Consider the following 15,094-nt stretch of genomic DNA (forward strand, 5'->3'; position numbering starts at 1 on the left):
CGTACATATGCGCAGTACACATGTACAAAACTCGTATATTTATTTTAAAATAGAAGACGACGCTATATTTATCCCAGTACCAAACTGCATTTTCTTGGGCAGGGTTGTATTCCATGCATTGAACTGATTTATTCATTTACCTTCCTCACGATATATTTTGTCTCTCAGCCATGTGCTCATTTTAAATAATAAATTCACAAGGTTGTTGACTTAGAATTTTTAGCGTATACTAAATCTTGCATCATATGTATGCCATTCTGTACATTTTAATCAAAGTCAATCAGTTACAAGTACAAACGTACGTGCTTACTATCACCCGGTATGACGCAATACCACTGGTAGACGATTTCAGTATCACATTCCTAGATCGTGCTCAAAACATATATTTTATATTTTGCCTACTTAAGTTGACTATTTCCTGTGTTTATTATTTTTGTAATCTTGCAATCTCAAAGCCAGATAAATATACCTTAATTTGACTTGTTTTCAAGAAAAGTTGCGCATTAACAAAGAAAACTCGGTCATGACTGAACCGGTTTCGGTCAATGCCTGTTTACTGCAAATCTGGGGTTGCATCACGTCAAGGGAAATTGCCCCACGAAACACACCTGTGCTATAATTAGATGTACACTGGTGACGTGTTTAAACGTCATTCTTTTTGGGACGATGTGTCATTCGATTTTCCTAATATGGGCGAGGGTTCCCTAAACGTCACAGACCATGTGATGGAATGTTACTAAAATTACTGTAAGAATTTTTCAGTGACAGATAGTACGATCCTACGCTATAAAATATAGTCCCACATTTTATTAAAGTTTCCAATTATCACATGGTTGCAATCTGCTTTTGAAGCACATTGCAATATAAAAAAAATAATAGATTAATTTTATCTGTTTAAAATATATGATTATGCACAATGTGCTTTTGCTTTGGCGAATGCGCAAATATTAGCGCAGTGATTATTGAATGTGAGTAGGCTTGGTTTAAACGAACCTGGTTTAACACACGTTGTCATTCTACACAATGGCGACTATTCGGAAAGCCTGTCCGTGTAAGCTATAGAGGGGGAGGGAGTCCCTTCCCAGGTGTAAATCGAGAGTGTTAAACAACATTTGAGAGACAGAAGAATATCTCGTAAGTAAAACAGTAGGGAAGTGGACTAATTTGTCATCTTAAGAGTGATTTTACGAAACAACGCAAAAGCGCGGATACAGAACTGACTCACCGGTCGAAGTGTAGGTCTGACCTATTTTGCAATATCGGACGACGCAATTTCGTCATCTGTTGAAAACACTGTCGATTTCACCTCGGTTGATCAATCGGACATTTAAGGGAAGGAAGGTACCCGATTTCTTCGGGATCGGACATTATATGTGAAATATTCATGACTATAGACTGTTTGCACGTGCATCGTTTCACTGCCCAATGTTTCATTCAAATCAGCTGTGATAACAAAGCCTTTGTCTTTCATATTCATTCGTTCACAGGAAGCTTTTCTCAACATCATTTCATATCCAACGAGAGCAGCTAGTTTAAAAGGACCAGGTGTATCCATTTGTTTATCGTGCAGTATATCAGATTTTTTTAAAAAAATCACAAAACTTTTGTTTTGTGTATTGTGAGTCTTGAGAAACTCGTTTCAAGCCGGCACAAAGTCTTTCTGGCCAAAGTCTATGAATCTAGGACGAACGAGGCCCAGACTACAGATTAGTAATGGGCCTAGAAAAAAAGATGTGGTGGAAAAGACAATCCATAACCTAGGTGGAACATTAAGTCCCGATTTACAGCCTTCACAACCAGTATTTACTAAGCCAGAACAATATAACGTCTTAAAGATTGGAAAATACCTACTCCTTGACCGTATCGAAGGTGAAACTTTCCGAGCTGTGCACTATCAAACAAGAGAAGAATCAGTTTGTAAGGTAAGATTATAGTCTCAGAATTTTTAAAGAAGTTTGTTAGCAGTTTTCAAAATATAAAAAAAAAAATAAGGGTTTGTCAATTTACCGAGTTCTAAGTTGCATGGAATTGGGGGAAACGGCTGAAACATCTGGTAGCTTATAATTAAGTGTGATGGTGTATGTGTGCATATTTTGCGATAACAAAAAAATATGTATACAACATGAAATAAGAATGCGATGGAATCTTGACCATGTTCATTGAAGTTGGGTTGGTGTGGCAAAGTTTTGGAATATCACAGGTAAGGAAGCATCATGAAAACGTGTTTCTTTGTTATGAACCAAGCATGGTTTTTTCTATAACCTTAAACACCGGAAAAGAGGTGAAGTCGTCATCTTATATGGTGTCATGCGTATAAAGGGACCAATTGTATATTGAACTCGTCATTACACAGTATACAAGCAGGGTTCATGGCTGCAGCATTGCACAATTTACTTTTATTTGACATCCCTGGCACATGAATATTCATTCTGTTAAAACATATTACCCCCCCCCCCCCAAAAAAAAAAGATCATAACTTTTTACATTACTCTGAATGGTTCCAGTTGCCAGGAGTCTTTCTTGATTTTATTGGATCATTGGTGGAAAATGTAAGCAAGAGTATAGTTATACATAAATGGTGCAAAAGTTGTATACAGGGAAGATGTGTGCTGAAATATCCCCCCTCTCCTCGTTGAGGGGAATGGCATGGTGATTATTTCAACTCATGGAAGGCTCACGACGAGAAAGAATGATAAAATACATGTATTTAATAACTTAATACTAACTATTTCAGTATTATATATTGTAATCAGTTGTTGATTCAGAATATAGAATGGTTTTCTACAGACTCTTTGTGAACTAAAATGAGCTTCCTGTAAACAGTGTAAAAAAACAGTGGGCACTTATTTTAACAGGAACTGAAAGACAACCATGCTCTGATTCGTAGGTGACTCGTATGCTTTCATTAGTCATACTTTGTGCAATTGTAGAATTTAGACTGTATCTTTAAATACCCACACATTTCCATGGGAAGTTATGTCTCGTTAGGACTAACTGGAGTTTAATGAAAATTTGTTTGTTGTCACATTGACAGCATGAAATGGTAAAAATCATACATTATGGCTTTAATAGTGAACTATTACAGTTTCCATTTATTGTCTATCTGTTTTCAATATTGTTCAGGCATTGTCAATATTGTTCAGGCATAGATAATGAAATAAATGTATAAACTGTAAAATGGTCATTCCTATTCTCACATTGTTTAAGATTTATACACTTGTGGATAAGGCCTTTGTTAGTGTCATGCCCAAGGCACATTGTAATTAAGATCTCTAGTATTGATGTACAAATGACCATTAAAGACAAATTGCATATTTGTGCTCTAGAATTTTACAGCTGTGTTACTATATGGATCTACAGAGAGTATTTCTTGATTCCATTGTTAAGAGGGGAGTCATACACAATCTGACCTTTTGACCTGTCACTTTCCACCTGTCTGATACTCACTCATGGGTATTGCATGTGGCAAGTTGTGACTGGCAAGAATGTATCTACTTGACATGCAGATACTTGTAGTCCTGCAGGACTGGTCACATGCAGATACATGTAGTCCTGCAGGACTGGTCACATGCAGATACATGTAGTCCTGCAGGACTGGTCACATGCAGATACATGTAGTCCTGCAGGACTGGTCACATGCATATGTATATAGTGCATGTGATCTCATTATGTATGTTCACTGAATATAATTTTGTTTACATCTGTGTCCTGAAAGCAACCTGTAATATAATTGAAGGAGCCCTTCATACCCAGGAATGATCCCTACAAGGCTGTGTCCTGATAGGATATTAATATACCCCAAAAAATATTGTATTATGGGAAATCACATTATACAGAGGGGTGTTCCAACAAGGCTATGGCCTGATAGTACATTAATACAACAGCATGAGTATCGTATTATGGGAAATGGCATTATACAGAGAAATGTTGCAGAAAGGCTGTGTCCTGTTAGTACATTAAAATACAGTAATCAATATTGCATTATGGGAAATGGCATTATGCAGCAAGATGTTCCAACAAGGCTATGTACTGATCTTACATTAATACGACAGTATGAATATTGTATTATGGGAAATGGCATTATACAGAGAAATGTTGCGACAAGGCTGTGTCTTGATAGTAGATTAATACACAATGAACAATATTACATTATAGGTAATGGAGTTATACAGAGTGGTGTTCCAACAGGTCAGTGTCCTGATTTGTTGACTATTACACCAAAATGAATATTGCATCATGGGAAATAATATGCAGAGGAAGGCTGTGTCCACATGTTACAGTAATACACTAAAATGCATACTTAGTGATGGGAAATAGTATAATAGCCACATTTCATGAGAATTATTATGTGTCATAAAGGTAACATTCCATTATATATGTACACAATATCACATGTTGAACGAAATCTGTCTTGTACAATCATGTTTCCTTGCCTTTGTTTCTATTTAATAAATAATTGTCTCTTTTGGGGCAAAATAGTACAAAATGACACTTTGGATGACCAAATCATGACATTTCTGCCCAACAGGGGAATAAATGTACAATGTTATACTGCTATAAGGGACAGTATAGCGAGAGACCACTGTAATGTGAGGATTTGGTGACCTGTAAGGGTCCTCATTAACATGATCTTTAAGTGGTCCTTGACTTGATAGTGGGCCTGTATTACAATGAATATTTTTGATGTGTTCATACTGTAGTACCGAGATTTTTTCTTTTTCTTTAACAATTTGTTACATTTTTCTACTTTTAATGATTGGGTAAGCTGCCTTTTTCAGCACAGATTAGGCTATACATGGTGGCTAGTATAAATGGTGGAGGATGGACTTGGGAAGAACCCTGGAAAGAACCAGTGACCCACGAGAAGCTACTTGCAAGCTTTCTCACATAACCACATTGGCCAAATCCGAGATTCAAACCCACCCAGTCAGAGATGAGATGCCAGTGATCCATAACAGTGAGCACTTTAGAACGCTTATCTACTCAGAACACCTAGTTTTGCTAAATAAACTTTAAAATTTTTTTTGTCTGGTTTGGTGATTTTGCCACCTTTGTTCACTTTGTTGCAGTGTCTTCTTTTCGATTTTTATATTTTTGGACAAGTTGGGATGACCGCTCCGGTGGCCTAGTGGTTAGAGCGTCCACCTCGGATGCGGGAGGTTGTGGGTTCAATCCTCGGCCTAGTCATACCAAAGACAAAAAAATGGTACTAACAGCTGCCTCACTTGGCACTCATCATTAAGAGGTTACTGTTAGGACTGATCAACCTGGTGTCAGGATGTGACTGGGTGGGACACCATGCTACACGTCTGCGGCATGATGCCCCATTGCTAGGTATAAATACAAACAACCACAGTGCAGACATCGTAGCTATATGACTGAAATAGTGTTAAAGCTACATTAAAAATCTGAATCACATCACAAATCACAAGTTTGGATGTTCCAAGGATGAGTTATGTTTTCTAATTAGCTTGCACATCAAAATTTCTCAAGTCCTATGAGCTGAAAGCCAAGATGAAAAGAATAAAATGTGGTAAATAACAGTACATGTATGTTGATCAGGTCAGTCAGTATACATGTATAGTAGATAATGACAGAGTAACTGTAAAGCCTAAAGGGCTTCTAGTAAACAGCAGTACTGTAGGATAGGTTGTGGGCTGATGTCAGCACTAAATTTCTCTGCTATTGATTTTTGACAATGTACTTGATATATATATATATATATATATATATATATATATATATATATATATATATATATATATATAGGCTGACTTCATATTGAAAGAATTAGGTCATTCAGTATTACAGAACTCTATATGACATTAGATTTTCTTTTGTAATTCTCCAGGTTGATTTATACACTGTACTCGGTTCAGTTTTGGCTTGTTTCTCATCAAGACCTGCCATGTTTGACAGAATAATTGTATATTTATGTTAATAAACTTGTATTGAAGGAGGGAAAAGTTTAGGTGTGTGCTATCCTCGCTGCTACCTATGTTGTTGGCCCTGTAGCTTCATGCTTTTCAAACATGTATTAGTCCATAAATTTGATATTTTCAACATGGCTGTTTGATTGTGCTCTACAGATAATATCAGGTTTCTTCTTATCCATTGAGTTCTCTCTATCTCTATCTGTTTCTCTCATATATATATGAATGTATACACATACACAAACACACTCTGTATTTGACTGCCCATGTGAAAATTAACATACTCTATGTAGCAAGAAATGGGAATTTGTTTGGCCTGTTTAGCAGAAACTCGGAATTTGAGTAAAACATCTAACATATTTGCATACAAGTTAAGGAAGTGACTGGTAGCTGAAGTTCTGTTCACATAGATCGATGACTACATTACATCATACCTTGTTTGACTTAACACGGATATTGTAAAGAGGAAGTGTGTTGCAAGTAAATTTCAACTTCCTTCTTCCTTCATACCCTTTTTCACTAAACATCAAAAAAGTATCTTTCTCATATTGAGCATTTAGGAAAATGTTACTGCTTGGTTCGTAATTTTTTTTCAAATAACATTCATTAGGAAGATGGGATTAGATACAAATCCATATTGTCTTAAATTCTCCTGCTGTCTTGCTTTATCTCTGCAGGAGTTTTGAAGAGTTTCTCAAATTTGTGGAATTTCTACACTTCATTTTTACATCCAGGTTTTTCATTGGGTATGCATTCTTTTCACTTTTTTGATATATAGTCCTTGTTTTCTAAGTAAGATCAGTAAAATCTCAATTCAAAGATAAATTTTGTTAAGTTTAGTGAAACTGGGTAATGGTTAATATTTTGTTTTTGCTTTATGGGTTAGAATGTAACACATTAATTACCAGATCTCGTCCCAGAAATGGGAACCAAGTGCTTTTCCCCAAAACAGGGGTAGCCAACCCAGGCCAGCATGGGCATGTACTGAACACACAACCTCCGAATTGTGAGTTCTTTGCTCTACCAAATGGGCCACCACAGCTGCAGGGCTATGATCGTGATGTGTGAGTGGGTGTGTTTCATTGAAAAGATGTCCGGTGCATGTGAATATAGTTTGGTCGTGCATAGCACATGGTTGTGGCTTTAAATGACCCACAGAAGGTACAGTTTATTTATGTACTACCTTCGTCGGAGGTGTTTTTGAAAAAATAGTGAAGCTTACATTTTAGAAGCAGACATTTATCAAAAAGTATAATTACATTGTGCTACATTTCTGTACTTGTGTTTTACTTTTTCTTGCAGATCATTGAGCTAAACCATTATCGAGAGATCCTTAGTGCTTATTGGCAGGTTGACTCTCATGAAAATATTAGCAGTATTTCCGAGCTTATTCTTGGGGAAACCAAAGCTTATGTTTTCTTTGAGCAACATTATGGGGACCTGCATTCCTATGTCCGTCAAAAGAAGCGTTTGAAAGAGGAGGAAGCTAGTCGCCTGTTTAGGCAAATTGTGTCGGCTGTCCAGCACTGCCATGAAAATGGAGTAGTGTTACGAGATCTCAAGCTACGTAAATTTGTCTTCAAAAATGCAGACAAGTAAGTAAACATGTGAACTTTCACAATGTTATTCCTAATTACATTACAGCTGATATTTTCTATTTACGTGATCAGAATACGATTTATTTAAAATAAATTGGATCCATTTCCTTCTATGACGTGGATTTTCTCCTTTTGTCTGCGCTAATAATTGTTTTTCAAGTATTAAATGTTTAGAAGTAGACCTTAGAAACCTTGAGAAACCTATAATTTCAGTTTGATCTTAGAAATGTAAAAAAAAAAGGCCTTAAAAAACTGAAGGAAACAAAAATAATTTAAAACAAATGTAACAATTTGAAACAATAGTAAATGACTCTAGCCCAACCTCATATAAATGCTTGTTTGCACATTTTCTTTTATTACGCTAGCACTGTAGTTCAAAAACTGCAGAAATTATACAAATTAAGTGTATCAGGTCATTTTATTATATCAGTGATATGATAGACTGATAATGTCATATTCCTTTTACCGGAAGTGTTTTAGGCCTGTGAAAATAACGCAGTAGTAAAACTCCTCTCCAACTAAGCTGGATTGAACCCAGAACATAATTCAAAACCTACAGAAAATCTCAAATTTTAGAACTTAATTTCACTTCTAAACATGAAATGAATACATGGTATTGTTTGATAATCTGCGCTGAAATTACTTCCTGGGAAAGGTTCGTGTTGTTTGGTTGTTGCTATGGTATCAACATGTTTTGACAGGAAATCCTAGCATGCAGTGTTAGTTGAAATGAATATGAATGTTTTGGCTGAAGACCTGTTTTCTAACAAAGAGGTGGAGGTGTGTGGTTAGTCATGCATGTAAACAACATTTTGTGTAGTCCATGCTTTTGATTTGTCAATAAAATTGTTTGAATTTGCCAGTCTGCTTTAGTATTGGAGAAGTTCCAAATCTAGTGTATGGTTGATTGAGGAAAATTTAGGTGTCAATGTTGTGTTTGGTTAGGAAAGTTAGTTAGCTACAACAGATTGACAATCAGAATACTGTCTAATCCAACTGTAGACTGTACAGACCCAGGTCTGCCATTGCAAAATGAACTGGTATATCAGGGTCTTTGCAGATTCTTAGGGGTAATCAGTAGGACAAAGAATATAGACCCTGATCTGTCAGAGCATTATGGGATGGCAGAGCAGGGTCTGTGTTTTCATTTAACTTACATATTTAGCAATTATATGCATGGTATATACACTGATAAATATGTACAGGACTGCGTTATATCATTTTTAATTGATTTATAAATCAAGAAACATTTCCCGATTTTCTTTCATTAAAAGGAGGCAAATGATTTACTGTTTACTGCCTGAATTAAATTAGAAATAAAAAAATTAATGGATAATTATAGTGAGTAGCAGATGTCAATTTCGTCAGCAAATTAATTTTAAAAAGTTGTAGCTCGATTTTTTTCTTCTTCTGCTTTCTGGGGTGCCTAGTAGATATTATTTGTGTTGCCCAAGAGATATTTGTGTATTGCAGGGCCTAGCCTTTAGGAAAGATAAAATGCTGTAATTTCATGATCAAGAAAGTTGGCTTGTCTGATATAAGGCAACACTGACAGCTTTATTATGGTGCATGTAAAACTTCATTGTTCCTTCAGGGTAAATACATTTACAAAGTTAGGTGGTCAGGTTACATTCTGAGATAAAGACAGAAATTACTGTTATTACTTAAAACGGTATTATTACACAAATGGGTTTAATTAAACTTCCTCCAAATCCTTACATTAGTAACTTCCAATGGGTTGTGTTTAAAATGTCAGGACTTTTCTTCTTCCTTAATGTGAAAGGCCAGGACTCTTCCTTCATGTTAAGGACCATTTTAATTTTTTTTTTCTTCTAAAACTCTTTTGACCATTCACGTCATTTTAAGATTAACAATACAAATGCAAATTGCATGCAAAGTTTTCTCAATGTGCAGGTTCAGGAAGCAACATGATTATGTTTGTTGATTAAAATGGCATTTTAAAATGTTCTTGCCTCATGAACTTAAATGAAACTGCCTGTGTTGTCCGCATCCTTTACATCATCTGTCATTTGTTTATGCTTAGTAACTTGAAAGCTGTTTGACATCTAGGAACGAAACTTGCTATACTCATACATCACTGGATGATCAGTCATGTGTGGCCACATTGTGGGTCCAGTCTTCATGGCTATAATCAGTCATGTATGGCCATATTATGGGTCCTATCTTCATGGCTATAATCTGTCATGTGTGGCCATATTGTGGGTCCTATCTTCATGGCTATAATCTGTCATGTGTGGCCATATTGTGGGTCCTGTCTTCATGGCTATAATCTGTCATGTGTGGCCATATTATGGGTCCTATCTTCATGGCTATAATCTGGGTTCAGTATTTTAACTTTTCCATTACCTTCTATTTTCATCACATTTTTGCTCTACAAGGTCAAAAGAAAGATACATTTCCTATTAAACTTCCTTTAAAATTAGAGTAAGCAGGTACAATATTTTTTAAGGCATATCTATTTACTGTGGTTTTTTGTTGTTGTAACTACTGGGGGAAAAGGTGCATGGGTTGGCAATGACAAACAGGGACAGTTGGCTGACAGGAAACATATTTTTTTTGCCTACATTTAATTCCATTGGAAATTAAGGGATGAAACTTTGCATACTTGTACTTCATCACCAAGTGTGATCCTATTGTCAAGGTCAAGGTTAAATTCATCAGCTATCCACTCTGTGACTTGAATGCCATTTTCATCAAACTGTACTCTGTAATTCGAATGCCCTTCTTTCTCATCAAGTGTACACTCCATGACTTGAATGCCATTTTCATCAACTGTCCAGTCCATGAATTGGATATCAGTTGTTAAGACCTATAAGGAGATATGGATTTGGAATGATAATTAAAACATTTAAACAAAATGTAGAGGACCGCTCTGGTGGCCCTGCGGTTAAAGCGTCTGCCCTGGATGTAGAATGTTCTGGGTTTGAACCTTGGCCGAGTCATACCAAAGACTTTTAAAAATGGTACCTACAGCTGCCGGCCCCGAGTGGTCTAAAGCACTCGCTGTTCTGGATCACTGCCATCTCACCTGCCTGCGTGGGTTTGAGTCCAATGCTCGGCTAGCATGGGTACATAGGAAAGCCTGCCAGTAGCTTCTCATGGGCCGGTGGTTCTTCCCTGGGTTTTCCAGGGTTCTTCCTCCACCAGATATACTGGCCGCCATGTATAGCCTATCTTGTGCTGAAAATGGCATTAAACCCTAGAACAACAACAACCAACAGCTGCCTTGCTATGTGCCAGCATTAAGAAGTTAATGTTAGGACGGGTCAAACTTGGTGTCAGGATAATGTGATTGGGTGAGACGACATCATCCTACATATCTGCAGCATGATGCCCCAGTGCTAGACCACTTCAGAGTTCCACACTGCCGATGTGACTGAAAAATTGTTAAAGCTACGTTAAAAATCCAGATAGACATGCACAAAATATTGAATGTATCAGGCAGACACTGATATTGGTTTGCATGATTGTGTATTGATGTAATTGACAAGATAATATGTGTACATGTATTAATTAGAGAGATTGACATAAAATTTAGTAAACTCCATATTTAGACTATATCTTGTATTTCTCCTCTTGTAGGACAGAGTTGAGGCTTGATGGGCTGGAAGATGCATTTGTACTGCCAGATGATAGTAATGATCAACTTACAGACAAACATGGCTGCCCAGCTTATGTTAGTCCAGAAATCTTGAACAGCAATGCAGGCTACTCAGGTAAAGCTGCTGATATCTGGAGTCTAGGTGTCATGCTTTATACAATGCTTGTGGGACGCTATCCTTTCCACGATGCGGATCCTAGCGCCCTGTTTGGCAAAATACGCAGGGGCCAGTTTTCAATACCTCCAATGCTTTCAACAAAAGCGAAATGTGTGATCAAAAGTATGCTTCGGCAAGATCCTATGGACCGACTTCCTGCAGATCAGATCCTGTGTCACCCATGGCTTCAAGGATCCTCTGCAAAATGTTTTGTGACCTTTATTACTAATCGATACCAGGACCAGGCAGTTCCAGACATTGTTAATCATGATTCAGAGGAAGAAATTTTCCTTTAGACTACTTAGGCATTATTTTACAATTTAATTAATTTAGACGATGATTACCAGAGATAATGAAGTGTTTGTTTATTTTTCCCTTGCTAAGATTTCCTTGATTTATGTTTGGAAAAGATTTCTGCTACATGTCTACACAATGACACCTTTAAAAAGGCCAGTTGCAAGTGTTGCATATTTGTTGAATTTTTCGCAAGCTAGTTTCTGTTTCAGAAACGACATGTTGATAATTAAAAACTGGCATCTTGCCGTCGCAAAAGATACAGAATGAATGTTGTTGTTTTTTTTACAAATTCTTGCTATATACATGTACTGAGTACATGAGAAATTAGTGCTATGTACATGTACTAAATACATGAGAAATTAGTGCTATGAAATACAACATGTACATGTGCATCTTTGCAAGCATGTTCAGAAGCTGTTTTACCGGTCTTGTACTTTCCAGTACTATAAATAGAAGTTCATAGTATATATGGAGGGTATTGACCATGTAACATTAGCTTTTTATATGGAGTTGATGGGCACAGTTGGCATCAGGGTGGCATCTTAATACAGTATTTCTTTTGAGCCCACAGTGCCAGCCTTAGAATTCTTATTCATATGCTTTTTGGACAGAGATGAAAAATTTAAATGAAAATTACAAAATTAAGTCTTGATTTGGCTTATTTAATGTGGTATTATCATTAGATTTACTATGTTCTTAATAGGATCTATCCATAGAATGAATTTACTACTTCAGATGAAGACTTTTGACCTAGAGTATTTTGAAACTTGTGAAGTTTGTTGTGTAATAAAAGATTGAGTAAACTGACCAAAAATCCAGAAATTTCCATCATATCTTGCATAAAATTATCAAGAAAAGACTGCATAAACATGGCCAGTACTCGCTGTCTTTTGCATAAGCTTTTGGAATACAGTATGTACCCATGCAGTTACATACAATGCCCACCATTCACATCTTGGTTAAATCATTTCGTATTTCCAATTTTATATTATGACATTCCTATCACTTCTATGGATTCTGATTTTCTGGTCAGATAAAATTTTATGTAGCTATTATGTAAGACCGTGGTACTATAATTATTTCTCAACAGACTTCGTTATGTGGCAAGAAAGATGTCAATCATATTTCATACAAAAGTGCATTTGAAATTGATCTTCACTGCTTAAATAACTGGGTACATATCTGGAGTGTTCCTAATTTTAGGTTAAGATGCCAATATATTTAAGCTGACATTCCTTTCTTTTTTCATCAATATAGATTGGTATCTATCTCAACTGGCGCATTGAACATTGACAGACCTGGTGGTATCTGTACACTTCACAATGTACAAAATCGACGCAGATTTACTAGTGCATTGTACATTAACAGATCTGGTTGTATCTCTACACTTCACAATGTACAAAATAGACCTAGCATTACTGGTGCATTGTACATTGACAGATCTGGTGATATCTCTTCACTTAGTGCTCTTGTTTTCAGGAAACTTTTAATTGCAGAAGTGTGTATTTAATTTATTGGAATCTAGTGCAACATGAAAGCAATTTGTTTGATGTTGGCAGTAAATTAGTATGTATTTCATGTGTAAATGTGAGTTTTGTCATGTACTGGTTTGATTGATGTAGTGTTCATTTGTCATCATTAAGGGTAGCAAATACTTTATTCAGTTTGATAGTATATCGTGATATTGTTGTTACCTTTTACAAGAAATAAAAGATAAAACATTTTATACAAACTGTTATTTCATCTTTTATCTTGTCTTTTTGTCTTGCTTATAGAATGTAGCACACCTGCCAGCCCATATGAATTTACTGCCAAAAAGGTCCAAACCTGTCAGGCCGTATGATTTGACTGTCCGTCTTGATGAAATTACCCTAAAATTCTGGACTTTTGGAATTAAATTAGAAATTATGAAAATGATTGTTTCAGTCGAATCAGCATATGTACCTGTCTTTGTTTGAACCATATTTGGGTTTCACAGTAGATTCAGCAAGTTTGTTCAGGGAACCAGTCTCGGTTTGAAGTAACACATCAGATGCAGTAAACTGCTGTTATTTTGCATGCAGATGTCTTCATGATTAAGCAGATGTTTAAGATACAAAACAAAAACTTGTTTAAGGCAAAAGAGACGAGTCTCTCTTAACAGTTGACATAGAAGTATAAAAGGAATATTATAATTGCTGGAGCAAGAAGCATGAAAAGCAACAATTAAGTTTATTGGGCATGCGCTGATTTGAATACCGGTATATCTCATGGGGGTGGGGGGGTAAATGATTGCCAAGCTACATCAAATTGAAAATACCAATCAATCATAAAAAAATGTGGCACAGATCTGATCCCCAACATGGTGGTTTAGACAGTGTGCTTAATGAAGTGGTCATATTGCTAAAGTTCTTCACTAAAACATATCTCTCTGTGTAGTTGATCCGAAATAGATATGTTAACAGTTTGATGTCCCAAAATGTGACATTTTATTTAAAAAAAGTTACTGAGCCAAAATAAGTTTCCGAACATTTTTTCCCTCAAACTAATTTCTTGGAATATATAACTGTTCATGGAATGAAATGATGCTAATCCAACCTCCAAATGGCTGCCTTGACTCATCCTGAAGAGCTTTATATGGTTACTTCCCTTTTAGGGATGGTAGTATCAAATCCAAATGGCTGCCTTGACACATCCTGAAGATTATTGTCTGGTTACTTTTCCTTAATGGATAGTGGCATCAACATTGTTTCACTAACACAATATACCAAAATGTTGTGTTCTAGTGAAAATGGTGTTAATCCAGTCTCCAACATAGTACTATAGACAATTTAAAAATCTTGTGGCATTTACATTTGTAAGATTTTGTTTTTAATTAAAATGTGTTAAAATGTTTAATTGGTTGTGAATGAACATGGTGTATATCTGGCCACCAAACATATTCACCAAGGCCTAATTAATAACCTTTGGGTGAAGTCAGAAGTCATGGCTTGCATTTTTTGTACATGACTGAGCTAAACAACACTGACTTGAACCTACAGTGTGCTGCTATTTGCACATTGAACCAAACTTTGAGTGTAGCTTATATCTTGACATTGAGACAAGTTATTCTATACATGTTTATAAGTTAAAAGGTCAAATGCTTCAACAAAGTCTGTAATTATTTTACTGTACTTAAAGGTATTTTGGGTACCAAATTTGGTGTGTTGGGACTTTGCTGTATTATCAGAGAAGGGGTTTCAATACTCGGCAGTTATTAAGAAGAAATTGATTTGGCTTGGATTCGTGGAAATTAGTTTACGTTAGATGAGCGTTATTACCCTTTAGGGACTGAAGGCAAACCAGTTTTCCGGACCAATGCCGTCTGTCGGGGTTTGATTTTCGGCCTTTGCCAGCGAGGTTATGTGAGAAATGCTTGCCAGTAGCTTCCTGTGGGTAGTTGGTTCTTACAGGTATTTTCTTCCACCAGTTATACGAGCTGCCATATTTATAGCCTATTATGTCCTGA

General features: G+C 36.2%; 1 protein-coding gene across 1 annotated transcript; it reads left to right on the top strand.

Annotated features, from left to right (window-relative positions):
• Positions 1–989: 989 nt before the first annotated feature.
• Positions 990–13,339, top strand: LOC149787254 (tribbles homolog 2-like). Its single transcript, XM_089977761.1, has 3 exons — positions 990–1,922; positions 7,236–7,528; positions 11,135–13,339. Exons 1-3 carry the CDS (start codon positions 1,674–1,676, stop codon positions 11,604–11,606), a joined length of 1,014 nt encoding a protein of 337 aa, XP_089833887.1. The 5' UTR covers positions 990–1,673; the 3' UTR covers positions 11,607–13,339.
• Positions 13,340–15,094: the final 1,755 nt, after the last annotated feature.

Source organism: Sinohyriopsis cumingii, chromosome 12, assembly GCF_028554795.1.
Source record: "Sinohyriopsis cumingii isolate HCF-2022 chromosome 12, ASM2855479v2, whole genome shotgun sequence".
Taxonomy (NCBI): Eukaryota; Metazoa; Mollusca; class Bivalvia; order Unionida; family Unionidae; genus Sinohyriopsis; species Sinohyriopsis cumingii.